General features: G+C 31.5%; 1 protein-coding gene across 1 annotated transcript in view; it reads left to right on the top strand.

Moving 5' to 3' along the window:
- LOC148943553 (protein CFDP2-like) overlaps positions 1 to 27277 on the top strand; it is a 32820-nt gene extending 5543 nt beyond the window's left edge. Inside the window, exon 3 of the mRNA XM_089101165.1 lies at positions 26656 to 27277. Within this exon, the coding sequence (XP_088957291.1) occupies positions 26656 to 27277 (622 nt within the window). The remainder of the gene's footprint in view (positions 1 to 26655) is intronic.
- The last annotated feature ends 706 nt before the right edge of the window (positions 27278 to 27983 follow it).

Here is a 27983-nt window from a genome sequence, read left to right as displayed (position 1 = left end):
GAAATGAAACGAATCCAAGGGGCAAACTTGAGAAAATCCTGAAATACTGGAAGATTACAGAGCACGTTGGGGAAAATCATACCAACCTTGAGGTTAACGTTCTAAATCTTGAAGTGAAGGGAACCAGCACTTTTCTCTAAGACGAATTAGTAAAATCTATAAAAAGGCTTCAAAAAGATAGAATCTTTTCTTGGGAGTGTGTTTTCATTGGTAGTAGCGGCAGTAGTAGCTGTAGTAGCGTACAAATATTACCTTTTTAGTCAATTGATCATCTCCCCTATCATTTCCTGAAAGTTCCGAATTAATATAATCAGTCATTACTGAGTTACGCCCTTTTGACAGCCCTTATACAAAATATGTTTTTACATAGTTCAACACTCCCCTCGACCTTCTCTGAAGGGCTCACCTGAATGCCCTTTGTCTTTGTGGAAAGTAGAGATCAACCATGCATACCTTTCTCAATAGCACATACTGTGTGTAAACAATGAACGAATGGCCTAGCCTACAACCCTTGTTCTGGGGGCTGTGAGGGGTTGATGTCCCCAAAGGCATAATTATGTGATCTTTCAACAATGCTGAAAAAAGTAGACGTCTCAAAAATTTGATTGGCGGTTTCTTTTAGAAAATGATGGTCATGGGAAGGGCGCTGGTTTCCCTCAATTCATTTTTGGCTCTTAGAAAGAGCACTATAACTTCCAATTTCCAATCAAATCAGCCCCATCCAAGTTTATAAGACCACCCATTCCATAAAATCCGTATATGCCTGGGCGGCATAACTTACAACCCTTGCCCTCGGGTTATCTCAAAATTTTTATCGGATACATTTGGGGAAAGAAGACGTGGTGTGGGGCTATTTGCCCTCCTATCAATTTTGATTCTTAAAAAGGACACCAGGACTTCTGATTTCTAATTGAATGAGCGACACCTGAAGTTTATACGACCACACTTTCCATAATAACTTTAATTAGTAATAATGGACAACTAATATAACTTATAGCCCTTACCCTGAGGGCCGAGGGGGGATGGCTATCCCCAAAGACATAATTACTGGATGTTTCAAATATACTTAACAGTATGACTATCTCAAAATTTTGATTGGATGTGTTTGGGGAAATGATGGGTGAGGGGGAGGCTGGTTGACCTCCAATCACTTTCTACTGTTCAAAACAGCACTAGAACTTTCAATTTTCAATCGAATGAGCCCTTTTCGAAGTTTCTACGAAACTCCTTCTATACGAGGCTCCTTGGCCTCGTATAGCCAGGGAGCCTAAAATAAATATATATATATATAATATATATATATATATATATATATATATATATATATATATATATATATATATATATATATATATATATATATATATATATATATATATATATATATATATATATATATATATATATATATATATATATATATATATATATATATATATATATATATATACGCATATATAAGTATATATATAATATAAGGAATATAAGTATATATATAAGTAAAGAACGATTTTGACGCAATGTACTATTTTTTTTCCTTTCGACCAGGTCACTTCGTATCGAAAGAATTGTCGTAGAAACTTCGAAAAGGGCTCATTCGATTGGAAATTGGAATGGCTATTACCCTTTTTAACAGTCGATAGTGATGGGAAGGCAACTAACACCCCTTCCATGCCCACCGTTTCCACAAATACATCCAATCAAAATTTTGAGATCGCAATTTTTTTCAGAGTAGTTGAAATTTCTGGAAGTTTGGTCTTTGTGAATGATAACCCCCCCCCCCCCCCACAGCCCTCAGGGCAAGGGTTGTAAGTTATGCCCTGGGGTCATATAAGATTTTTATTGAAAGCTTTGTTGTAAAAACTAGAAAAAGAGCTCATTCGATTGGAAATTGAAAGGGCTAGTGCCCTTTCTAATAGTCGAAAGTGATTAGACGGCAACTAATCCTCCTCTCACGCCCACCTGTTCCACAAACACATCCAATCAAAATTTTTAGATAGCGATTTTGTTCAACGTAGTTGAAAGTTTTGGGAATTATATCTTTATTGATCAAAAACCCCCACAGCCCTCAGGGAAAGGTTTGTATGTTATGCCCTGGGGGCATATAAGGTTTTTATAGAAAGCGTTGCCATAGAAACTTCAAAAAGGGCTCGTTCGATAGGAAATTGAAATGACTAGTGCCCTTTTTAATACTCGAAAGTGATTAGAGGGCAACTAAACCCCCTCTCATGCCCACCTTTTCCCCAAACACATCCAATCAAAACTTTGAGATAGCCATCTGGAGATTAGGTCTTTGAGGATGACACCCACCCCACGGCCCTCAGGGCAAGGGTTGTAAGTTATTCCTTGGGTGCATATAAGGTTTTTATAGAAAGTATTGTCGTAGAAAGTTCCAAAACGGCTCATTCGATTGAAAATTGAAATGTGTAGTGTCCTTTTTAATAGTTGAAAATGGTTGGAGGGCAACTGACCCCCTCTCACGCCCACCATTCCCCCAAACACATACAATCAAAATTTTGAGATAGCCATTTTGTTAAACGCAGTTGAAAGTTCTTGAAATTATGTCTTTGGGCAGGATACTCCCCCCGCAGTCTTCAGGGCAAGGGTTATAAGCTATGCCCTGGGGGCAAATATGGTTTTATTGAAAGCTTTGCCGTAGAAACTTGAAAATACCACTTCCAAGCCCATCATTCCCCCATACACATCCAATCAAAATTTTGAGATAGCCATTTTGTTCAACGTAGTTGAAAATTCTGGAAATTAGGTCTTTGAAGATGACAACTCGCCACAGCCCTCAGGTCAAGGGTAGTAAGTTATGCCCTGGGGCATATAAGGTTTTTATAGAAAGCGTTGTCGTAGAAACTTCAAAAGGGCTGATTTGATTGGAAATTGAAAGGGCTAGTGCTCTTTTTAATAGTCGAAAGTGAATGGACAGCAACTAAGCCTCTTTCACGCCCAACATGCTCCCTAATTTGTCCAATATATATATAGAGATAGCTTCATTGGTCCATGCGTCGGATTCCCAGATAGAATATATATTTTTGTGGAGGACTCTCCAACACTATCCATAGTAAAAGGGTTTTAGTATAAGCCCTGGGGACATATGAGGTTTTTAAATGCGGTGTATCTGTAAAGAATATGATAAAGGCTCAATTGATTAGAAATTCGAAGGGCTAGTATCCTTTTTAATGGTCCAAAGTTATTGGAGGGCAACTATCCCTCCCCCACGCCCATCATTCTCCCAAACACATCCGACCAAAATTTTGAGATAGCCATTTTGTTCAGCTTTGTTGATTTCCAGATAGAAAATATTTTTTTGAGGAGGATACTCCCCCACAGCCCTCAGGGCAAGGGGTGTAAGTTATGCCCTGGGGGCATATAAGCTTTTTATAGAAGTTGTTGTCGTAGAAACTTCAAAAAAAGCTCATTCGATTGGAAATTCAAAGCACTAGCGCCCTTTTTAATAGTCGAAAGTGATTGGAGGGCAACTAGCCCCCCCCCCACGCCCATCATTCGCCAAAAGACATCCAATAAAAATTTTGAGATAGCCATTTTGTTCAGCGTAGTTGATTTTCAGATAGAAAATATATTTTTGAGGAGGACACTCCCCAAAACCCTCAGGGCAAGGATTATGAGTTATGACATGGGGGCATACAAGGTTTTTACTGAAATTTTTTTCTTACAAACTTGAAAAAAGGGCTTATTCGATTTGGAATTCAAAGGGATAGTGCTCTTTTTAATAGTCAAAAGTGACTGGCGAACAACTAACTACCCACTTAATCTCACCTTTTCCCCAAACACATACAATCAAAATTTTTATATAGCCATTATGTTCAACGTAGTAGAAAGTTTTGGAAATTAGGTCTTTAAGGATGAAAACCCCTCCCCCCACAGCCCTCAGTGCCAGGGTCGTGAGTTATGCCCTGGGGGCATATAAAGTTTTTATTGAAAGCGTTGTCGTAGGAACTTCAAAGAGGCTCATTGAATTGGAAATTGAAAGGCCTAGTGCCTTTTTAGTAGTTGAAAGTAATTGGATAGTGACTTACGCCCCTGTCACGCCCAACATTTTCCCAACACATCCACTCAAAATTTTGAGATATTCATTTTGTTTAACTTAGTTGAAAGTTCTGGAAATTAGGTCTTTTAGGATGATAACCCCCTCAGAGCCCTCAGTGTAAGGGTTGTAAGTAATGCCCAGGGGGTATATAAAGTTTATATAGAAAGTTGCTGTATAAATCATAGGCAGCGCGATCGCGCTGCCTATGTTAAAAACGGGGACACTCGAGAATGAGACAGGAAACTGGGACTAAGTAAAGAGTAAGACACTCCCCCACAACCCTCAGAGCAAGGGATTTAAGTTATTCCTTTGGGGCATATAAGAACGATGTTGGGGCAATGTATTATTTATTAATTTTAACCTTTAAAGGAGGACACCTCGTATCGAAGAAGTTGTCGTAGAAACTTCGAAAACGGCTTATTCAGTTGGAAATTGGAGTGGCTTGTTCCCTTTTTAACAGTCGAAAGTAATTGGAATGCAACTAACACCCCTTCAACGCCTACCGTTTCCTGAAACACATCCAGTCAAAATTTTGAGATACCCATTTTGTTCAGCGTAGTTGATTTCCAGATAGAAATTATGTTTTTGAGGAAAGTCCCCCACAGCCCTTGGGGTAAGGATTGTAAGTCATAACCTGGGGGCATATACGGTTTTTTATAGAAGGCATTGTCGTAGAAACTTCAAAAAAGGCTCATTCGATTGGAAATTCAAAGAGCTAGTGCCCTTTTTAATTGTCAAAGTGATTGGAGGGCAACTAACCCGCCTCTCACGCCCACCTTTTCCCCAAACACATCTAATCATAACTTTGAGATAGCCATTTTATTCAACGTAGTTATAAGTTCTGGAAATTAGGTCTTTGAGGATGGCAACATCCTCAGTCAATCTTCTTAGTAGTCGAAAGTGATTGGAAAGCAACTAGTACCCCTTCCACGCCCACCATTTCCCCAAACACATCCAATAAAAGTTTTGAGATAGCCATTTTGTTCGATGTAGTTCAAAGTTCAGCAAATTATATCTTTGAGCAGGACAATCCCCACAGTCTTCAGGGCAAGGGATATAAGTTATGCTCTGGGGGCATATAAGGTTTTTATTAAAAGCTTTGTCGTAGAAACTTGAAAAAAGGCTCAGTCGATTATAAATTAACAGTGTCACTGCTCTTTTAAAAGTTAAAAGTCATTGGAAGGCACATAACACCCCTCTCAATCCCTCTAAATCTCAACACACATCCACCCAACAGTTTATATGGCCCTGTGACTCAAGGGAGATAAAGTTTTGAAAATTAGGCCTTTAAGAGTAGAAATGACCCTAAAGGTCCCACGGGGACTCCTAATATGGGCATAGAGTCCCTAGGGAAAATGGATTTCTGGGAAATTGATTGCGTAATCAAAGTGTGTCAATGACCTAAATTTCCAAAGGTGTTGATGTTGTTGTTGTTAATCAAAGTGGGACACCTGTGCTGACAGTCATTAATCAAATTGTTTCCGGGCAAAGTTTAATAGTGTCTGACAGATGACGTCAAGTTAATTAATGTCTTTGATGTATTTCAAAAGAGAATGTTTCCGAGGCAAAGTTTAGATCATACATGACAGATGATGTCATGATTGATTGATTGGCATGAAAGGGGAATTAATTTATTGTTTCTAAGGGGAATTATTGATTTACGAAAGGGAAATTAATTTGTTGTTTATAAAGAGAATCGTTTCCGAGCGAATGTTTTGATCTTAGCGCGCGAAAAGGTTTCTTTGTAATTTTAAATGTGAAAGCACAGGGATGCCAAAAACAAAAGGAACTCACTGAAATTACGTTTAGGGATTATTTGGGCGAAACCGTTTTAGCCATTATAGGGAATTATTTCGGCGAAACAGTTAGAGACATTTTAAAAGATGATTTTAGAAGAGAATTTAAGGGTGAAACTCTGTGGTCGCTAAAATACACAAGTTGTATTTTAACAGTGTCGTGAGGTCCCCTACCCCAACCCCAATGGGTTCCGATCCCCCTACCCCAACCCCAAAGGGTTCCAATCCCCCTACCCCAACCCCGAAGGAAGCCCCGGTCCTCAAAGGTCCCCCAAGCTCCCAAAGGGCCCCCGGATCCCCAAACGCCCTCCCCGGGCCCCCAAAGGCCCTCCCCCAGTCCTCAAAGGTCACCCAGGCTCCCAAAGGGCCCCCGGACCCCCAAAGGCCCTCCCCGGGCCCCCAGGCCCTCACCAGGTCCCCAAAGGACCACCCGGCCCTAAAGCGCCCCCCCAGACCCCCAAAGGACCCCCCAGGCCCCAAAGGCCCCCTCCACCCCCCTTGGCCCCCAAAGGGTCCCCCCTCCCTCTCCTCCCCCTCCTCACCTTCCCCTCCCCCACCCCTCCTCCCCTCCCCTCCTCCCCCTCCCCTCCCCTTCCCTCCCCCATTTTTTAATATTTTATGATACTGACTAAGTTTTAGTTAAGAGTTTCGAGTTTTAGCTTTGAGTGTTAGCTTAGAGTTTTTTGTTAGAGTTCTAGTTTAGTTTAATTTTAGTTAAGAGTTTGATGTTTTACCTTTGAGTTTCAGTTAGAGTTCTAGTTTAGGTTAGTTTTAGTTATGAGTTTGGGGTTTTACCATAGATTAATAACTTAGAGTTCTATTTTAGGATAGTTTTTGTTAAGAATTGCTATTGTTAGCTTTTATTCAAGTTTTAGATTATTTGCTAAGATTTCGAGTTTATTTAGTGTTATTACGGTTTGTAGTGTTTTTAGAATATATTCTTAGCTTATTTTTTTTGTTGAAGTTATAGGTTTTTTTAGTTTTAGTTTATTTTCTTATCGTAGATTCTTAGATTAGAGTTATTATTAGAATTGAAGTTTAGTTTAGTTTTAGATAAGAGTCTAGAGTTTTTCTGTAATAGTTATATTTTAGTTTAATTTTAGCTAAGAATTTGATTTTTTACCTCTGAGTTTCAATTAGAGTTCTAGTTTAGTTTAGTTTTATGTAAGAGTTTATAGTTTTACATCATAGTCTTAGCTTATACTTTTAGTTAGAGTTATAGTTTAGTTTAATTTTAGTTACAGTTCAGAATTTAGAGTTTTATCTTAGAGTCTTAGCTTAAAGTTTTAGTTTTGTTAAGTTTTAGTTAAAAGTTTAGGGTTTTTAGCTTAGAGTTTTTGTTGAATTTTTAGTTTAGTTTAGTTTTAGTTAATAATTTAGAGTTTTAGCTTAGAGTCTTAGCTTAGAGTTTTTATTAGAGTTCTATTTTAGTTTAGTTTTAGTTAAGAGTTTAGAGTTTTTAGCTTAGAGTCTTAGCTTAAAGTTTTAGTTTGGTTTAGTTTTAGTTAAGAGTTTTTTTTAGCTTAGAGTCTTAGCTTAGAGTTTTTATTAGAGTTCTAGTTTAGTTTAGTTTTAGTTAAGAGTTTAGAGTTTTTAGGTTAGAGTCGTAGCTTAGAGTTTCATTCAGATTTCTAGTTTATTTTATTTTATTTACATTTAAGAATTTAGATTTTTAGATTATAGTCATAGATTATAATTTTAATTAAATTTGTTGTTTTGTCAAGTTTTATTTATGAGTTTCGAGTTTTAGCTTAGAATCTTAGATTAGAGTTTTTGTTAGAGTTGAAGTTTAGTTTAATTTTAGTTAAGAATTTGATGTTTTACCTTTGAGTTTCAGTTAGAGTTCTAGTTTAGTTTACTTTAAGTTAAGATTTTAGTGTTTTTAGCTGAGAGTCTTAGCTTAAAGTTTTAGTTTGTTTTAGTTTTAGTCAAAAGTTTAGATTTTTTTTTTTGCATATATTATTATCTTAGAGTTTTTGTTATATTTCTAGTTTATTTTATTTTTATTTAATAGTTTATATTTTTTATATTATATTCTTATCTTATAGTTTTATTCAGAGTTCTAGTTTAGTTTAGTTTATTTACAGTTCAGAATTTAGAGTTTTAGCTTAGAGTCATAGCTAATAATTTTACTTAATGTTGTAGTTTGGTTAAGTTTTAGTTAAGAGTTTCGAGTTTTAGCTTAGAGCCTTAGCTAAGAGTTTTTGTTAGAGTTCTAGTTTAGTTTAGTTTTAGTTAAGATTTTAGATTTTTAGCTTAGAGTATTGTATTATATTTTTTTTTATAGTTTAATTTTATTTTATTTAAAGTTAATAGTTTATAGTTTTAGATTATATTCAGAGATTAGATTTTTAATTAAAGTTATAGTTTGAATTAGTTTTAGTTAAGAGTTTAGAGTTTTAGCTTAGAGTGTTAGTTTCTATTTTTTTGTTAGAGTTTTATCTTAGTTTAATTTTAGTTAAGAGTTTGATGTTTTACCTTTGAGCTTCAGTTAGAGTTCTGGGTTAGTTTATTTTTAGTTATGAGTTTGGTGTTTTAACTTATAGTCTTAGCTTAGAGTTCTATTTTAGTTTAGTTTTACTTAAGAGTTTAGATTTTTAGCTTAGAGTCTAAGCTTAGAGTTTTTGTTAGAGTTCTAGTTTATTTTAGTTTTAGTTAAGAGTTTAGTGTATTTAGCTTAGAGTCTTAGCTTAGAGTTTATGTTGAAGTTCTAGTATAGTTTAGTTTTAGTTTAGAGTTTTAGTTTAGAGTCTTAGCTTAGAGTTTTTGTTAGAGTTGAAGTTTAGTGTAGTTTTAGTTAAGAGTTTAGAGTTTTTTATGTTAGAGTTCTAGTTTAGTTTAATTTTAGTTAAGAGTTTGATTTTTTACCTTTGAGTTTCAGTTAGAGTTCTAGTTTAGTTTAGATTTAGTTAAGAGTTTAGAGTTAACCATAGAGTCTTAGCTTAGAGTTTTAGTTAGAGTACTAGTTTAGTTTAGTTTTAGTTACAGTTCAGAATTTATAGTTTTAGCTTAGAGTCCTAGCTTAGAGTTTTACTTAAAGTTATAGTTTGGTTAAGTTTTAGTTAAGAGTTTAGAGTTTTTAGCTTAGAGTTTTTATTTAAATTCTAGTTTGGTTTAGTTATATTTAAGATTTTAGAGTTTTATCTTAGATTCTTAGCTTATAGTTTTTTTTATATTTCTATTTTATTTTATTTGTATTTAATATTTTATAGTTTTATCTTAGAGTCTTAGCTTAAAGTTTTAGTTTGTTTTAGTTTTAGTTAATAGTTTTTTTTTATATTATAGTCTTAGATTAGAGTTTTTTTTAGAGTTATAGTTTAGTTTATTTTTAGTTAAGAGTTTAGAGTTTTTAGCTTAGAGTCGTAGCTTACAGTTTTATTCAGAGTTCTAATTTAGTTTAGTTTAGTTACAGTTCAGAATTTAGAGTTTTAGCTTAGAGTCATATCTTATAATTTTAATTAAAGTTGTAGTTTGTTTAATTTTTAGTTAAGAGTTTAGAGTTTTATCTTATAGTCTTAGCTTAGAGTTTTTGTTAGATTTGAAGTTTAGTTTAATTTTAGTTAAGAATTTGATGTTTTACCTTTGAGTTTCAGTTAGAGTTCTAGTTTAGTTTACTTTTAGTTAAGAGTTTAGAGTTTTTAGCTTAGAGTCACCTTAAAGTTTTAGTTTGGTTTAGTTTTAGTTAAAAGTTTAGAGTTTTTTTTGATTATAGTGTTAGCTTAGAGTTTTTGTTAGAGTTCTAGTATAGTTTAGTTTTAGTTAAGAGTTTAGAGTTTTTAGCTTAGAATCTTAGCTTAGAGTTTTATTCAGAGTTCTATTTTAATTTAGTTTAGTTACAGTTCAGAATTTAGAGTTTTAGCTTATAGTCATAGCTTATAATTTTACTTTAAGTTGTAGTTTGGTTTAGTTTTAGTTAAGAGTTTCGAGTTTTACCTTAGAGTCTTAGCTTAGAGTTTTAGTTAGATTTGAAGTTTAGTTTAGTTACAGTTAAGAATTTAGAGTTTTAGCTTAGAGTCATAGCTTAGAGTTTTACTTAAAGTTTTAGTTTGACTAAGTTTTAGCTAAGAGTTTCGAGTTTTAGCTTAGAGTCTTAGCTTAGAGTTTTTTGTTAGAGTTCTAGTTGAGTTTAATTTTAGTTAAAAGTTTGATGTTTTACCTTTGAGTTTCAGTTGGAGTTCTAGTTTAGTTTAGTTTTAGTTAAGAGTTTGGTGTTTTACCTTAGAGTCTTAGCTTAGACTTCTAGTTTACTTTAGTTTTACTTAAGAGTTTAGAGTTTTAGCTTAGAGTCTCAGCTTAGAGTTTTTGTTAGAGTTCTAGTTTATTTTAGTTTTAGTTAAGAGTTTAGTGTTTTTATCTTAGAGTCTTAGCTTAGAGTTTATGTTGAAGTTCTAGTATACATTAGTTTTAGTTTAGAGTTTTAGCTTAGAGTCTTAGCTTAGAGTTTTTGTTACAGTTTAAGTTTAGTTTAGTTTTAGTTAAGAGTTTAGAGTTTTTTTTTGTTTTACTTCTAGTTTTGTTTAATTTTAGTTAAGATTTCGGTTTTTTAAAATTTTGTTTCAGTTATAGTTCTATTTTTGTATAGTTTTGTTTAATAGTTTATAGTTTACCTTATAATATTAGATAAGAGTTTTAGTTAGAGTTATATTTTATTTTAGTTTTAGTTACAGTTCAGAATTTATAGTTTTAGCTTAGAGTCATAACTTAGAGTTTAACTTAAAGGTATAGTTTGGTTAAGTTTTAGTTAATAGTTTATGGTTTTTATCTTAGAGTTTTTATTTAAGTTCTAGTTTAGTTTAGTTTTAGTAAATAATTTAGAGTTTTAGCTTGAAGTCGTAGCTTAGAGTTTTTGTTAGAGTTCTAGTTTAGTTTATTTTTAGTTAAGAGTTTAGAGTTTTTAGCTTAGAGTGTTATCTTAAAGTTTTAGTTTGTTTTAGTTTTAGTTAAGAGTTTTTTTTTATCTTAGAGTCTTAGCTTAGAGTTTTTGTTAGAGTTCTAGTTTAGTTTAGTTTTAGTTAAGAGATTAGAGTTTTTAGATTAGAGTCGCAACTTAGAGTTTTATTCAGAGTTCTAATTTAGTTTAGTTTAGTTACAGTTCAGAATTTAGAGTTTTAGCTTAGAGTCATAGCTTATAATTTTACTTAAAGTTGTAGTTTGGTTAATTTTAGTTAAGAGTTTTGAGTTTTAGCTTAGAGTCTTAGCTTAGAGTTTTTGTTAGAGTTGAAGTTAGTTTAATTTTAGTTAAGAATTTGATGTTTTACCTTTGACTTTCAGTTAGAGTCCTGGTTTAGTTTACTTTTAGTTTAGAGTTTAGAGTCTTTTAGCTTAGAGTCTTAGCTTAGAGTTTTAGTTTGGTTTAGTTTTAGTTAAAAGTTTAGAGGGTTTTTTTTGCTTAGAGTCTTAGCTTAGAGTTTTTGTTAGAGTTGTAGTTTAGTTTAGTTAATAGTTTAGAGTTGTTATATTAGAGTCTTAGCTTAGAGTTTTATTCAGAGTTATAGTTTAGTTTAGTTACAGTTCAGAATTTAGGGTTTTAGCTTAGAGTTATAGCTTATAATTTTACTTAAAGTTGTAATTTGGTTAAGTTTTAGTTAAGAGTTTCGAGTTTTAGCTTAGAGTCTTAGCTCAGTTTTTGTTAGAGTTCTAGTTTAGTTTAGTTTTAGTTAAGAGTTTAGAGTTTTACCTTGGAGTTTTAGCTAAGAGTTTTTGCTAGAGTCGAAGTTTAGTTTAGTAACAGTTAAGCATTTAGATTTTTAACTTAGAGTTTATGATTAGAGTTTTACTGAAAGTTTTAGTTTGAATAAGTTTTTGTTAAAATTTTAGAGTTTTGGCTTAGAGTCTGAGCTTATGTTTTTTTGTTAGAGTTCTAGCTTAGTTTAATTTTAGCTAAGAGTTTGATGTTTTACCTTTGAGTTTCAGTTAGAGTTCTAGTTTAGCTTAGTTTTAGTTAAGAGTTTGGTGTTTTACCTTAGAGTCTTAGCTTAGAGTTCTAGTTTAGTTTAACTTAAGAGTTTAGAGTTTTAGCTTAGAGTCTCAGCTTAGAGTTTTTGTTAGAGTTATAGTTTATTTTAGTTTTAGTTAAGAGTTTAGTGTTTTCATCTTAGAGTCTTAGCTTAGAGTTTATGTTGAAGTTCTAGTATAGTTTAGTTTTAGTTTAGAGTTTTAGCTTAGAGTCTTAGCTTAGAGTTTTTGTTAGAGTTGAAGTTTAGTTTAGCTTTAGTTAAGAGTTTAGAGTTTTTTTTTTGTTAGAGTTCTAGTTTAGTTTAATTTTAGTTAAGAGTTTGATTTTTTACCTTTGAGTTTCAGTTAGAGTTCTAGTTTAGTTTAGTTTTAGTTAAAAGTTTAGAGTTTACCATAGAGTCTTAGCTTAGAGTTTTAGTTAGGGTTCTATTTTAGTTTAGTTTTAGTTACAGTTCAGAATTTAGAGTTTTAGCTTAGAGTCATAGCTTAGAGTTTTACTTAAAGTTATAGTTTGGTTAAGTTTTAGTTAAGAGTTTAGAGTTTTTAGCACAGAGTTTTTGTTGAAGTTCTAGTTTAGTTTAGTTTTAGTTAATAGTTTAGAGTTTTAGCTTAGAGTCTTAGCTTAGAGTTTTTGTTAGAGTTGAAGTTTAGTTTAATTTTAGTTAAGAATTTGATGTTTTACCTTTGAGTTTCAGTTAGAGTTCTAGTCTGGTATACTTTTAGTTTAGAGTTTACAGTTTTTTAGCTTAGAGTCTTAGTTTAGAGTTTTAGTTAGAGTTCTAGTTTAGTTTAGTTTTAGTTAAGAGTTTAGAGTTTTTTAGATTAGAGTCTTAGCTTAGATTTTTTTTTAGAGTTATAGTTTATTTTAGTTTTATTTAATATTTTATAGTTTTAGCTTAGAGTCTTAGATTAGAGTTTTTGTTGAAGTTCTAGTTTAGTTTAGTTTTAGTTTTAGTTAATAGTTTAAAGTTTTAGCTTAGAGTCTTAGCTTAGAGTTTTTGTTAGAGTTGAAGTTTAGTTTAGTAATAGTTATAGTGAGTTTTAGCTTAGAGTGTTAGCTTAGTTTTATATAGAGTTCTAGTTTAATTTAGTATTAGTTAAGAGTAAAGAGTTTTACCATAGAGTCTTAGCTTAGAGTTTTAGTTAGACTTAAGGTTTAGTTTAGTTACAGTTAAGAATTTAGATTTTTAGCTTATAGTAATAGCTTAGAATTTTACTTAAAGTTTTAGTTTGACTAAGTTTTAGTTAAGAGTTTCGAGTTTTAGCTTAGAGTCTTAGCTTAGAGTTTTTTGTTAGAGTTCTAGTTTAGTTTACCTTTGAGTTTCAGTTAGAGTTGTACTTTATTTTAGTTAAGAGTATGGTGTTTTACATTAGAGTCTTAGCTTAGAGTTCTAGTTTAGTTTAGTTTTATTTAAGAGTTTATAGTTTTATCTTAGAGTCTAAGCTTAGAGTTTTTGTTATAGTTCTAGTTTATTTTAGTTTTAGTTAAGAGTTTAGTGTATTTAGCTTAGAGTCTTAGCTTAGAGTTTATGTTGAAGTTCTAGTATAGTTTAGTTTTAGTTTAGAGTTTTAGTTTAGATTCTTAGCTTAGAGTTTTTGTTAGAGTTGAAGTTTAGTGTAGTTTTAGTTAAGAGTTTAGAGTTTTTTTTGTTAGAGTTCTAGTTTAGTTTAATTTTAGTTAAGAGTTTGATTTTTTACCTTTGAGTTTCAGTTAGAGTTCTAGTTTAGTTTAGATTTAGTTAAGAGTTTAGAGTTAACCATAGAGTCTTAGCTTAGAGTTTTAGTTAGAGTTCTAGTTTAGTTTAGTTTTAGTTACAGTTCAGAATTTAGAGTTTTAGCTTAGAGTCATAGCTTAGAGTTTTACTTAAAGTTATAGTTTGGTTAAGTTTTAGTTAAGAGTTTATAGTTTTTAGCTTAGAGTTTTTGTTGAAGTTCTAGTTTAGTTTAGTTTTAGTTAATAGTTTAGAGTTTTAGCTTAGAGTCTTAGCTTAGAGTTTTTGTTAGAGTTCTAGTTTAGTTTAGTTTTAGTTAAGAGTTTAGAGTTTTTAGCTTAGAGTATTATCTTAAAGTTTTATTTTGGTTTAGTTTTAGTTAAGAGTTTTTTTTTAGCTTAGAGTCTTAGCTTAGAGTTTTTGTTAGAGTTCTAGTTTAGTTTAGTTTTAGTTAAGAGTTTAGAGTTTTTAGCTTAGAGTCGTAGCTTACAATTTTATTCAGAGTTCTAATTTAGTTTAGTTTAGTTACAGTTCATAATTTAGAGTTTTAGCTTAGAGTCATAGATTATAATTTTAATTAAAGTTGTAGTTTGGTTAAGTTTTATTTAAGAGTTTAGAGTTTTAGCTTAAAGTCTTAGCTTAGAGTTTTTGTTAGTGTTGAAGTTTAGTTTAATTTTAGTTAAGAATTTGATGTTTTACCTTTGAGTTTCAGTTAGAGTTCTAGTTTAGTTTACTTTTAGTTAAGAGTTTGGAGTTTTTAGCTTAGAGTCTTAGCTTGAAGTTTTAGTTTGGTTTATTTTTATTTAAAATTTTAGAGTTTTTTTTTGATTAGAGTCTTAGCATAGAGTTTTTGTTAGAGTTCTAGTTTAGTTTAGTTTTAGTTAAGAGTTTATAGTTTTTAGCTTAGAGTCTTAGCTTAGAGTTTTATTCAGAGTTCTAGTTTAGTTTAGTTTAGTTACAGTTCAGAATTTAGAGTTTTAGCTTAGAGTCATAGCTTATAATTTTACATTAAGAGTTGTAGTTTGGTTTAGTTTTAGTTAAGAGTTTAGAGTTTTACCTTAGAGTCTTAGCTTAGAGTTTTAGTTAGATTTGAAGTTTAGTTTAGTTACAGTTAAGAATTTAGAGTTTTAGCTTAGAGTCATAGCTTAGAGTTTTACTTAAAGTTTTAGTTTGACTAAGTTTTAGTTAAGAGTTTTGAGTTTTAGCTTAGAGTCTTAACTTAGAGTTTTTTTTTAGAGTTCTAGTTTAGTTTAATTTTATTTAAGAGTTTGATGTTTTACCTTTGAGTTTCAGTTAGAGTTCTAGTTTAGTTTAGTTTTAGTTAAGAGTTTGGTGTTTTACCTTAGAATCTTAGCTTAGACTTCTAGTTTACTTTAGTTTTACTTAAGAGTTTAGAGTTTTAGCTTAGAGTCTCAGCTTAGAGTTTTTGTTATAGTTCTAGTTTATTTTAGTTTTAGTTAAAAGTTTAGTGTTTTTATCTTAGAGTCTTAGCTTAGAGTTTATGTTGAAGTTCTAGTATAGTTTAGTTTTAGTTTAGAGTTTTAGCTTAGAGTCTTAGCTTAGAGATTTTGTTACAGTTTAAGTTTAGTTTAGTTTTATTCAAGATTTTAGAGTTTTTTTTTTTGCTATACTTCTATTTTTGTTTAATTTTAGTTAATAATTTGATTTTTTAACTATTAGTTTAATTTAGAGTTATAGTTTAGTTTAGTTTTGTTTAATGTTTTATAGTTTAACATATAGTCTTAGCTTAGAGTTTTAGTTAGAGTTCTAGTTTAGTTTAGTTTTAGTTACAGTTAAGAATTTAGAGTTTTAACTTAGAGTCATAGCTTAGAGTTTTACTTAAAGTTATAGTTTGGTTAAGTTTTAGTTAAGAGTTTAGAGTTTTTAGCTTAGAGTTTTTATTGTAGTTGTAGTTTAGTTTTAGTTAAGAGTTTAGTGTTTTATCTTAGAGTCTTAGCTTATAGTTTTTATTTGAGTTATAGTTTAGTTTATTTTTAGTTAATAGTTTAGAGTTTTTAGCTTATAGTATTAGATTATTGTTTTAGTTTGTTTTAGTTTTAGTTAAGAATTTTTTTTTATCTTAGAGTCTTAGATTAGAGTTTTTGTTAGAGTTATAGTTTAGTTTAGTTTTAGTTAAGAGTTTAGAGTTTTTAGCTTAGAGTAGCAAATTAGAGTTTTATTAAGAGTTCTAATTTAGCTTAGTTTAGTTACAGTTCAGAATTTAGAGTTTTAGCTTAGAGTCATAGCTTAAAATTTTACTTAAAGTTGTAGTTTGGTTAAGTTTTAGTTAAGAGTTTCGAGTTTTAGCTTAGAGTCTTAGCTTAGAGTTTTTGTTAGAGTTGAAGTTTTGTTTAATTTTAGTTAATAATTTGATGTTTTAAATTTGATTTTCAGTTAGAGTTATAGTTTAGTTTAATTTTAGTTAAGAGTTTAGAGTTTTTAGCTTAGAGTCTAACCTTAAAGTTTTAGTTTGGTTTAGTTTTAGGTAAAAGTTTAGATTTTTTTTTGCTTAGATTCTTAGCTAAAAGTTTTGGTTAGAGTTCTAGTTTAGTTTAGTTTTAGTTAATAGTTTAGAGTTTTTAGCTTAGATTCTTAGCTTAGATTTTTATTCAGAGTTCTAGTTTAGTTTAGTTACAGTTCAGAATTTAGAGTTTTAGCTTAGAGTCATAGCTCATAATTTTACTTAAAGTTGTAGTTTGGTTAAGTTTTAGTTAATAGTTTCGAGTTTTAGCTTAGAGTCTTAGCTTAGAGTTTTTTTTATTGTTATATTTTAGTTTAGTTTTAGTTAAGATTTTAGAGTTTTACCTTACAGTCTTACCTAAGAGTTTTTGTTGTAGTCGAAGTTTAGTTTAGTTACAGTTAAGAATTTAGAGTTTTAGCTTAGAGTCATAGCTTAGAGTTTCAATTACATTCTTAGTTTGACTAAGTTTTAGGTAAGAGTTTAGAGTTTTAGCTTATAGTCTTAGCTTAGAGTTTTAGTTTGAGTTCTAGTTGAGTTTAATTTTAGCTAAGAGTTTGATGTTTTACCTTTGAGTTTCAGTTAGAGTTCTAGTTTAGTTTAGTTTTAGTTAAGAGTTTGGTGTTTTACCTTAGAGTCTTAGCTTAGAGTTCTAGTTTAGTTTAGTTTTACTTAAGAGTTTAGAGTGTTAGCTTAGAGTCTCAGCTTAGAGTTTTTGTTATAGTTCTAGTTTATTTTAGTTTTAGTTAATATTTTAGTGTTTTTAGCTTAGAGTCTTAGCTTGGAGTTTATGTTGAAGTTCTAGTATAGTTTAGTTTTATTTTATAGTTTTATCTTAAGAGTATTAGATTAGAGTTTTTATTAGAGTTGAAGTTTAGTTTAGTTTTAGTTAAGAGTTTAGAGTTTTTTTTTTGTTAGAGTTCTAGTTTAGTTTAATTTTAGTTAAGAGTTTGATTTTTTAGCTTTGAGTTTCAGTTAGAGTTTTAGTTTAGTTTAGTTTTAGTTAATAGTTTAGAGTTTACCATAGAGTCTTAGCTTAGAGTTTTAGTTAGAGTTCTAGTTTAGTTTAGTTTTAGTTACAGTTCAGAATTTAGAGTTTTAGCTTAGAGTCATAGATTATATTTTTAATTAAATTTATATTTTGTTTTAGTTTTAGTTAAGAGTTTAGAGTTTTTAGCTTAGAGTTTTTGTTGAAGTTCTAGTTTAGTTTAGTTTTAGTCAATATTTTAGAGATTTAGCTTAGAGTATTAGTTAATAGTTTTTGTTAAATTTGAAGTTTAGTTTAATTTTAGTTGAGAATTAGGTTTCTTACCATTGAGTCTCAGTTAGTGTTCTCGTCTAGCTTAGTTTTAGTTTAGAGCTTAAAGTTTTTTACCATATAATCTTATCCAAGAGTTTTTGTTCAAGTTCTAGTTTACTTTAGTTTTAGTCAATAGTTTATAGTTTTCTAGCTTAGAGTCTTATCTAGGATATTCTTTTAGATTTCTATATTGTTTTATTGTTAGCTAATATTGTATAGATTTTATATTTTATTCTTTGATTTTATCTTTTTTTTAAGTTCTATTTTATTTTAGTTTTAGTTTTAGTTAATAGTTTAGAGTTTTAGCTTAGAGTCTTAGCTTATAGTTTTTGTTAGAGTTGAAGTTTAGTTTAGTAATAGTTAAGAGTTTGAGTTTTTAGCTTAGAGTGTTAGCTTAGTTTTATTTAGAGTTCTAGTTTAATTTAGTTTTAGTTAAGAGTTTAGAGTTTTACCATAGATTCTTATCTTAGAGTTTTAGTTAGAATTAAAGTTTAGTTTAGGTGCTTTAAAGAATTTTTAGTTTTTGATAACATGAATATATTTTAGTATTAATTCAAGTTACAAAGGGTCTACTGTTAGGTCTAGAGTCTCAAGTTTTAGCTGAGTCTTAGCTTACAGTTTTGATAAAGTTATAGTTTAGCTTTATTTTAGTTGATAGTCTATAGTTTTACATTAGACCCTTAGCTTAGAGTTTTTGTTAGATTTCTATTTTAATTTAACTTTAGTTAAGAATTTGATGTTTTACCTTTGAGTTTCAGTTAGAGTTCTAGTTTAGTTTAATTTTAGTTAAGAGTTTAGTGTTTTACCTTAGAGTCTTAGCATAGAGTTTTAGTTAGAGTTCTAGTTTAGTTTTAGTTAAGATTTTAGAATTTTAGCTTAGAGTCTTAGCTTAGAGTTTTTGTTAGAGTTTTAGTTTAGTTTAATTTTAGTTAAGAATTTGATGTTTTACCTTTGAGTTTCAGTTAGAGTTCTAGTTTAGTTTACTTTTAGTAAAGAGTTTCGTGTTTTACCTTAGAGTCTTAGCTTAGAGTTTTAGTTAGAGTTCTTGTTTAGTTTAGTTTTAGTCAAGAGTTTAGAATTTTAGCTTAGAGTCTTAGCTTAGAGTTTTTGTTAGAGTTCTAGTTTATTCTAGTTTTAGTTATGAGTTTAGAGTTTTTGGGTTAGAGTCCTTTGCTTAGAGTTTTTGTTGAAGTTCTAGTTTAGTTTAGGTTTAGTTAATAGTTTAGAATTTTAGCTTAGAGTCGTAGCTTAGAGTTTTTGTTAGAGTTCTAGTTTAGTTTAGATATAGTTAAGCGTCTGGAGCTTTACCTTCGAGACTTAGCGTTGAGTTTTAGTTTAGTTTAGTTTTAGTTAAGAGTTTAGAGTTTTAACTTAGTCTTAGCTTAGAGTTATAGTTAGAGTTGAAGTTTAGTTTAGTTATAGTTAAGAGTTTAGAGTTTTTAGCTTAGAGTCGTAGTTTAGAGTCTTTGTTAGAGTTCTAGTTTAGTTTACTTAATAGTTTATAGTTTTATCATAGAATCATAGCTTAGAGTTTTTGTTGAAGTTTTAGTTTAGTTTAGTTTTAGTTAAGAGTTTAGAGTTATTTAGCTTAGAGTCCTAGCTTAGAGTTTTTGTACGCGCGCGTACGTTGGCTAACCTAGCCTAACCTAACTTAACCTAACCTAACTTAATCTAACCTAACCTAATCATACACCTAACTTTTTGCCTGTCTCTCACCTAACCTAAGTGAAGCGTACGTGGGCTAACCTAACCTAACTTAACCTAACCTAATCTAACCTAACTTAATCTAGCCTAACCTAACCTAACCATACTCGCCGGAAAAAGTTAGATTCGGTTAGCTTATCATGAGCGCTCAGGATAAGCTAACCTAATCTAACCTAACTTAAACGTGGAGAAACCTAACAACTAACCTAACCTAACCTAATCTAACCTATGGTTTTGTTATTTCTATACAATATTGTGTAATTTTGTGGTTATGCTAGTTTGGACTAAACTTCAACTCTAACTAAATCTCTAAGCTAAGATTTTAGGCTAAACCTCTAAGATATAACTCTTAACTAAAACTAAACTAAACAATAACTATAAATAAAACTCTAAGCTAAGACTCTAAGATAAAACTATAAACTCTTAACTATAACTAAACTAAACGAAACTTCAACCCTAACTAAAACTCTAATCTAAGACTTTAAGGTAAAACTCAAAACTATTAACTAAAACTAAACTAAACTAAAACTCTAACAAAAACTATAAGCTAAGACTCTAATCTAAAACTATAAACTCTGAACTAAAACTAAACTAAACTAGAGCTTCAACAAAAACTCTAAGCTAAGACTCTAAGCTAAAAACACCAAACTCTTAACTAAAAATAAACTAAACTAGAACTCTAACAAAAACTATAAGATAAAAATATAATCCAAAACTATAAAATCATAACTAAAAATTAACTAAACTAGAATTCCAACTAAAACTCTAATCTATAACTCTAAGGTAAAACAGCAAACTCTTAACTAAAAGTAGACAAAACTAGAAATCTAACAAAAACTCTAAGCTAGGACTCTAAGATAAAAACTCTAAACTCTTAACTAAAACTAAACTAAACTAAAACTTAAACAAAAACTCTAAGCTATGATTCTATGATAAAACTCTAAACTCTTAAGTAAACTAAAATAGAACTCTAACAAAGACTCTAAACTAAGACTCTAAGCTAAAAACTCTAAACTATTAACTATAACTAAACTAAATTTCTACTCTAACTATAACTCTAAGCTAAGACTAAGCTAAAACTCTAAACTCTTAACTAAAACTAAACTAAACTAAAACTATACGCTAAGTCCCGAAGGTAAAACTCCAGACGCTTAACTATATCGAAACTAAACTAGAACTCTAACAAAAACTCTAAGCTACGACTCTAAGCTAAAACTCTAAACTATTAACTACACCTAAACTAAACTAGAACTTCAACAAAAACTCTAAGCAAATGACTCTAATCCAAAAACTCTAAACTCATAACTAAAACTAAAATAAACTAGAACTCTAACAAAAACTCTAAGCTAAGACTCTAAGCTAAAATTCTAAACTCTTAACTAAAACTAAACTAAACGAGAACTCTAACTAAAACTCTAAGCTAAGACTCTAAGGTAAAACACTAAACTCTTAACTAAAACTAAACTAAACTAGAACTCTAACTGAAACTAAAAGGAAAAAAATAAAATTCATAAATAAAAGTAAAATAAACTAGAACTGTAACAAAAACTCTAAGCTAAGACTCTAAGCTAAAATTTTAAACTCTCTACTAAAAATAAACTAAAATCTAACGATAAATCTATGCTAAGATTCTAAGGTAAAACACTAAATTCTTAACTAAAAGTAAACTAAACTAGAACTCTAACTGAAACTCAAAGGTGAAAAATCAAATTCTTAACTAAAGTTAAACTAAACTAGAACTCTAACAAAAACTCTAAGCTAAGAATCTAAGGTAAAACTCTAAACTCTTAAGTAAAACTAAGCTAAACTAGAACTCTAAAAAAAACTGTAAGCTAAGACACAGCTAAAACTCGAGACTCTTAACTAAACCTTAACCAAGATATAACTTTAAGCAAAACTCTAAGCTATGACTCTAAGCTAAAACTCTAAATTCTTAACTGTAACTAAACTAAAATTTAACTTTAACTAAAACTCTAGGATAATAATATTTGTTAAAACTCTAAACAATTAAATAAAAATAAACTAAACTAGAACTCTAAATAAAACTAAGCTAAGACTCTAAGCTAAAAACTCTATAAACTCTTAACTAAAACTAAACTAAACTAGAACTCTAATTGAAACTCTAAGTCTAAGCTAAAACTCTAAACTAAAAACTAAACTAAACTAGAACTTTAACAAAAACTGTAAACTAAGACTCTAAGCTAAAAACACTATACTCTTAACTAAAACTAAACTAAACTAGAACTCTAACAAAAACTCTAATCTGAGACTCTAAGCTAAAATTATATACTCTTAAGTAAAACTAAACTTAAACTAAAACTCTAAGCTAAGTCTCTAAGCTAAAACTCTAAACTCCTAACTATTACTAAACTAAACCTCAACTCTAACAAAAACTCTAAGCTAATACTATAATCTAAAACTCTAAAATATTAACTAAAACTAAAACTAAACTAAACTAGAACTTCAACAAAAACTGTAAGCTAAGAATCTAAGCTAAAAAATCTAAACTCAACTAAAAATAAACAAAAATATAAATATAAAAAAAAATATAAGATAAGACTCTAATATAAAAAACTCTAAACTATTAACTAAAACTAAAATAAACTAGAACTCTAACTAAAACTCTAAACTAAGATTCTAAGGTAAAAAACTGTTAGCTCTAAACTAAAAGTAAACTAGACTAGAACTCTAACTGAAACTAAATGGTAAAAAATCAAATTTTCAACTAAAATAAACGAAAATTCAACTCTAACAGAAACTCTTAGCTAAGACTCTTAGCTAAATCTCTAAAATCTTAACTAAAACTAAACTAAACTAGAACTTAAATAAAAACTCTTAACTAAAAACTCTAAACTCTTAACTAAAACTTAACCAATATATAACTTTAAGTAAAACTCAAAGCTGTGACTCTAAGCTAAAACTATAAATTCTGAACTGTAACTAAAACTAAACTAAACTAGAACTCTCACTAAAACTCTAAGCTAAGACTCTATGGTAAACTATAAACTATTAACTAAAACTAAACTAAACTAAAACTCCAACTGAAACTCAAAGTTAAAAAAACGAACTCTTAACTAAAATTAAACTAAACTGGAACTCTAACAAAAAAAAACTCTAAACTCTTAACTAAAACTAAACTAAACTTCAACTCTTACAAAAACTCTAAGCTAAGACTCTAAGCTAATACTCTAAACTAAAACTAAACTATACTAGAACTTCAACATAAACTCTAAGATAATACTCTAAGCGAAAAACACTAAACTCTTAACTAAAACTAAAATGAACTAGAACTCTAACAAAAACTCTAAGCTAAGACTCTAAGCTAAAACTCTAAACTCTTAAGTAAAACTAAACTAAACAAAAACTCTATGCTAAGACTCTATGGTAAAACACTAAACTCATAACTAAAAGTAAACTAAACTAGAACTCTAACTGAAACTCAAAGGTAAAACATCAAACTCTTAACTAAAATTAAACTAAACTTGAACTATAACAAAAAACTCTAAGCTAAGACTCTAAGCTAAAACTCGAAACTTTTAACTAAAACTTAGTCAAACTAAAACTTTAAGTAAAACTCTAAGCTAAGACTCTAAGCTAAAACTTTAAATTCTTAACTATAACTAAACTAAACATCAACTCTAACAAAAAATCTAAGCCAAAACTCTAAGCTAAAACTATTAATTCTCAACTAAAACTAAACTAAACTAGAACTCTAAAAAAAATTTTAAGTTAAGACTCAAGGCTAAAACTCTAATCTCTTAACTATAACTAAACTAAACTTCAACTTTAACTAAAATTCTAAGCTAAGACTCTAAGCTAAAACTCTAAATTCCGAACTGTAATTAAATTAAACTAAACTAGAACTCTGAATAAAACTCCAAGCTAAGACTCTAAGCTAAAAACTCTAAACTCTTAACTAAAACTAAACTAAACTAGAACTCTAACAAAAACTCTATGCTAAGACTCTAAGAAAAAAAAAACTCTAAACTTTTAACTAAAACTAAACCAAACTAAAACATTAAGCTAAGACTCTAAGCTTAAAACTCTAAACTCTTAACTAAAAGTAAACTAAACTAGAACTCTAACTGAAACTCAAAGGTAAAACATCAAATTCTTAACTAAAATTAAACTAAACTTCAACTCTAACAAGAACTCTAAGCTAAGACTCTAAGCTAAAACTCGAAACTCTTAACTAAAACTTAACCAAACTACAACTTTAAGTAAAATTATTAGCTATGACTCTAAGCTAAAACTCTAAATTCTGAACTCTAACTAAACTAAACTAGAACTCTGAATAAAACTCTAAGCTATGACTCTAAGCTAAAAACTCTAAACTCTTAACTAAAACTAAACTAAACTAGAACTCTAACAAAAACTCTAAGCTAAGACTCTAAGCTAAAAAAAAACTCTAAACTAAAACTAAACCAAAATAAAACTTTAAGCTAAGACTCTAAGTCTAAAAACTCTAAACTCTTAAATAAAACTAAAATAAACTAGAACTATAACAAAAACTCTAAGATAAGACTCCATTCTAAAACACTAAATTCTTAACTGAAACTAAACCAAAATAGAACTTAAACAAACACTCTCAGCTAAAAACTCTAAACTCTGAAATGAAACATAAAAAAACTAAAAATTTAATCTAATACTATAAACTAAAACTATAAACTATGAACAGGAAGTAAAACTAAAATAAACTAGACCTAACAATAAAAATATAAGCTAAGACTCTATGGTATAATCTAAACTCTTAGATAAAACTAAACTAAAATAGAACTCTTACTGAAACTCAAAGGTAAAAAATCAAACTCTTAACTAAAATTAAACTAAACTTCAACTCTAACAAAAACTCTATGCTAAGACTCTAAGCTAAAACTCTAAACTAAAACTAAAATATAATAGAAATCCAACATAAAATATAAGATAAGACTCTAATCTAAAAACACTAAACTCTTAACTAAAACTAAAATAAACTAGAACTATAACAAAAACTCTAATCTAAGAATAGAAGATAAAACTATAAAATATTAATTAAAAATAAACTAAACTAGAAATATAATATAATACTATAATTTAAAAAAAAAAAATATTAAATAAAACTAAAATAAAATATAACACTAACTTAAACTCATATGTGAAACATAAAACTATTAACTAAAATTAAACTAAACTAGAACTCTAACAAAAAACTCTAGGCTAAGACTCTAAGCTAAAACTCGAAACTCTTAACTAAAACTTAGTCAGTATCATAAAATATTAAAAAATGGGGGAGGGAAGGGGAGGGGAGAGGGAGGATGGGAGGGGGAGGAGGGGTGGGGGAGGGGAAGGTGAGGGAGGGGGAGGAGAGGAAGGGAGAGGAAGGGGGACCCTTTGGGGGCCAAGGGGGGAGGGGGCCTTTGGGGCCTGGGGGGTCCTTTGGGGGTCTGGGGGGGCCTTTAGGGCCGGGTGGTCCTTTAGGGACCTGCTGAGGGCCTGGGGGCCCGGGGAGGGCCTTTGGGGGTCCGGGGGCCCTTTGGGAGCCTGGGGAACCTTTGAGGACCGGGGGGAGGCCCTTTGGGGGCCCGGGGAGGGCGTTTGGGGATCCGGGGGCCCTTTGGGAGCTTGGGGGACCTTTGAGGACCGGGGCTTCCTTCGGGGTTGGGGTATGGGGATTGGAACCCTTTGGGGTTGGGGTAGGGGGATCGGAACCCATTGGGGTTGGGGTAGGGGACCTCACGACACTGTTAAAATACAACTTGTGTATTATAACGACCACAGAGTTTCACCCTTAAATTCTCTTCTAAAATCATCTTTTAAAATGTCTCTAACTGTTTCGCCGAAATAATTCCCTATAATGGCTAAAACGGTTTCGCCCAAATAATCCCTAAACGTAATTTCAGTGAGTTCCTTTTGTTTTTGGCATCCCTGTGCTTTCACATTTGAAATTACAAAGAAACCTTTTCGCGCGCTAAGATCAAAACATTCGCTCGGAAACGATTCTCTTTAGAAACAACAAATTAATTCCCCTTTCGTAAATCAATAATTCCCCTTAGAAACAACAAATTAATTCCCCTTTCATGTCAATCAATCAATCATGACATCATCTGTCATGTATGATCTAAACTTTGCCTCGGAAACATACTCTTTGGAAATACATCAAAGACATTAATTAACTTGACGTCATCTGTCAGACACTATTAAACTTTGCCCGGAAACAATTTGATTAATGACTGTCAGCACAGGTGTCCCACTTTGATTAACAACAACAACATCAACACCTTTGGAAATTTAGGTCATTGACACACTTTGATTACGCAATCAATTTCCCAGAAATCCATTTCCCCTAGGGACTCTATGCCCATATTAGGAGTCCCCGTGGGACCTTTAGGGTCATTTCTACTTTTAAGGATGACAACCCGTCCCTCCCCCTCACAGCCCTCAGGGTAAGGGTTGTAAGTTATGCCCTGGGGGAGTATAAGGTTTTTATTGAAAGCGTAGAAACTTCAAAAGGGCTCATTTAATTGGAAATTGAAAGGGTTAGTGCCTTTTTTAATAGTTGAAAGTGATTGGAGAGCGACTAACGCCCCTCTCACGCTCATCCTTTTCCCAAACACATCCAATCAAAATTTTGGGATATCCATTTTTTTCAACGTAGTTGAAAGTTCTTTAAATTAGGTGTTTTAGGATGATAACCCCCTCAGAGCCCTCAGTACAAGGATTTTAAATTATGCCCTGGGGGCATATAAAGTTTATATAGAAAGTTGCTATAGAAATTTCAAAAAGGGCTCATTTGATTGGAAATTGAAATTGTCCTTTTTAATGGTCGAAAGTGAGTGGAAAGTAATTAACCCCCCTCTTACGCCCACTATTTCCCCAAAAACATTCAATCAAAGTTTCGAGATAGTCATCTTGTTCAACGCAGTTTAAAGTTCTGGAACTTATGTATTTAAGGATGACAAATCCCCAGAGTCCCAAGGGCAAAGGTTGTAAGTTCTGCCCTGGTGGCATAAAAGGTTTTTATAGATAGAGTTGTCGTAAAACTTCAAAAGGGGCTCATTCGATTCGAAATTGAGAGGGCTAGTGCCCTTTTTTAATAGTCGAAAGTAATTGGAGGGTAACTAACCCCCCTCTCACTTCCACCATTCCTCCGAGCACATCCAATCAAAATTTTCAGATAGTTATTTTGTTCAACGTAGTAGAAAGTTCAGGAAATTAGGTCTTTGAGAATGACACCCCCCCCCTGTATTTAGGGCAAGGGTTGTAAGTTATGCCCTGGGGCATAGCCTTCAAAAGGGCTCATTTAATTGGAAATTGAAAGGGCTAGGGCCATTTCTAATAGCTGAAAGTGATTGGAGAGCGACTACCACCCCTCTCACGCCCACCATTTCCCCGAACACATCCAATCAAAATTTTGAGATAGCCATTGTGTTTAACGCAGTTGAAAGTTCTGGAAATTAGGTCTTAGAGGATGACAACTACCCTAACAGACCTTAGAGTAAGGGTTGTAATTTATGCCCTGGGGGCATATAAGGTGTTTATAGAAAGTGTTGTCGTTTCCAAAAGTGCTCATTCGATTGGAAATCGAAAGGCCTAGTGCCCTTTTTAATAGTCGAAAGTGATTGGAAGGCTTGACATTTTTATAGTAAAGATCGATGTGGGTATTATGCATTGTTTTTGTTGTTGTTGTTGTTTAGACCAATAATAAACGACATCACGCTCATTACGTCTGGAAGAATTGATGGAGCTAACCGCCAAGGTGTCGGTTTCCTATTCTCCAAGCGAGCTAAACAGTCTCTTCTTGTCGTCCATCCTGTCTCTGAACGTATTATCACCATTCATCTGAAACGATCCATTGCCAACATGACCATAATCCAAGTTTACGCCCCAGACTTGTCCCGGACTGACCAAGAAGCCGAAAAATTTTACAGCCAACTCCAACACATCGTTGACACTGCTCCTAAGAAAGATGTTCTGTTCGTGATTGGGGACTTCAACGCCATTGTCGGACACTCAAATGATGGACTCGAAGACGTCATGCGCAAGTTCGGGCATGGGCGGTACAACCACAGGGGTGAAATGCTCAGCGACTTTTGTCGGGATAACGAACTTTTCATAACGAACACCGTATTCCGTCATAGAGAACGAAGGGAAGTTACTTGGAGATCCCCTGACGGCCGCACTGCAAACATGATTGATTACATATTCTTCTGCAAGGGATGGAAATCATCAGTACTGAACACAGTCTCTATAGCCGGTGGCGACTTCGAACCGCTTCGGCCACGGTGGCGACTCGGACCATGTTCTAGTCATGTCTGAGCTCCGTTTGCGCATTCGGAAGCCCCAACAGCCTAAGAAAAGCTTACCAAGATATCGTGTCAACCTGCTGAAAAATATAGCAACAAGGAACGAGTAGAAGGGCCACAATTGATCCGACGATTCCCCCTGCTGCCACCTACAACTTTTTTTAACACCAAATATGGGCATAGCCTCCCACGCGAACCACGTGGTTTATGGTTTTTGTCAGTGAGAATTTGAAAAACAGGAATTTTGTCACATTTATGTCTGTTTTCTTGGATGGTTATGTGTGTTGGTCGATTTATTTGATGTTTTTCATGGAAGGTTATTGATGATTTATGGTTTTTGTCAGTGAGAATGAAAAAACAGTATGTTTCTCACTTGAAAAAAAGGAATTTTGCCACATTTATGTCTGTTTTCATGGATGGTTATGTGTGTTGGTCTATTTATTTGATGTTTTTCATGGATGGTTATGGATGATTTATGGTTTTTGTCAGTGAGAATTTGAATAACAGGAACTTTCTCACTTTAATGGATTATTGAGTCTAATGGGGGCAGGTCAATGACACTTCCTTCATGTTGTTGCTCTCAGCAAATGTTATGAGTTTCCCGGAAACAGTTAGATCACGTGTTTCCTTCTCAGCCAATCAGCGAGTCGGATACATATCCTTTCTCAGCCAATCAGAGAGCTGGTTACATATGGTTTTCCCCGTTACATAACAATTCA

Source organism: Artemia sp. Qi Xiang Cuo, chromosome 15, assembly GCF_049724085.1.
Source record: "Artemia sp. Qi Xiang Cuo chromosome 15, ASM4972408v1, whole genome shotgun sequence".
In the NCBI taxonomy this organism is placed as follows: Eukaryota; Metazoa; Arthropoda; class Branchiopoda; order Anostraca; family Artemiidae; genus Artemia; species Artemia sp. Qi Xiang Cuo.
Note: the sequence above shows the minus strand (reverse complement) of the source record. Positions and strands in the feature narration are given on the sequence as shown.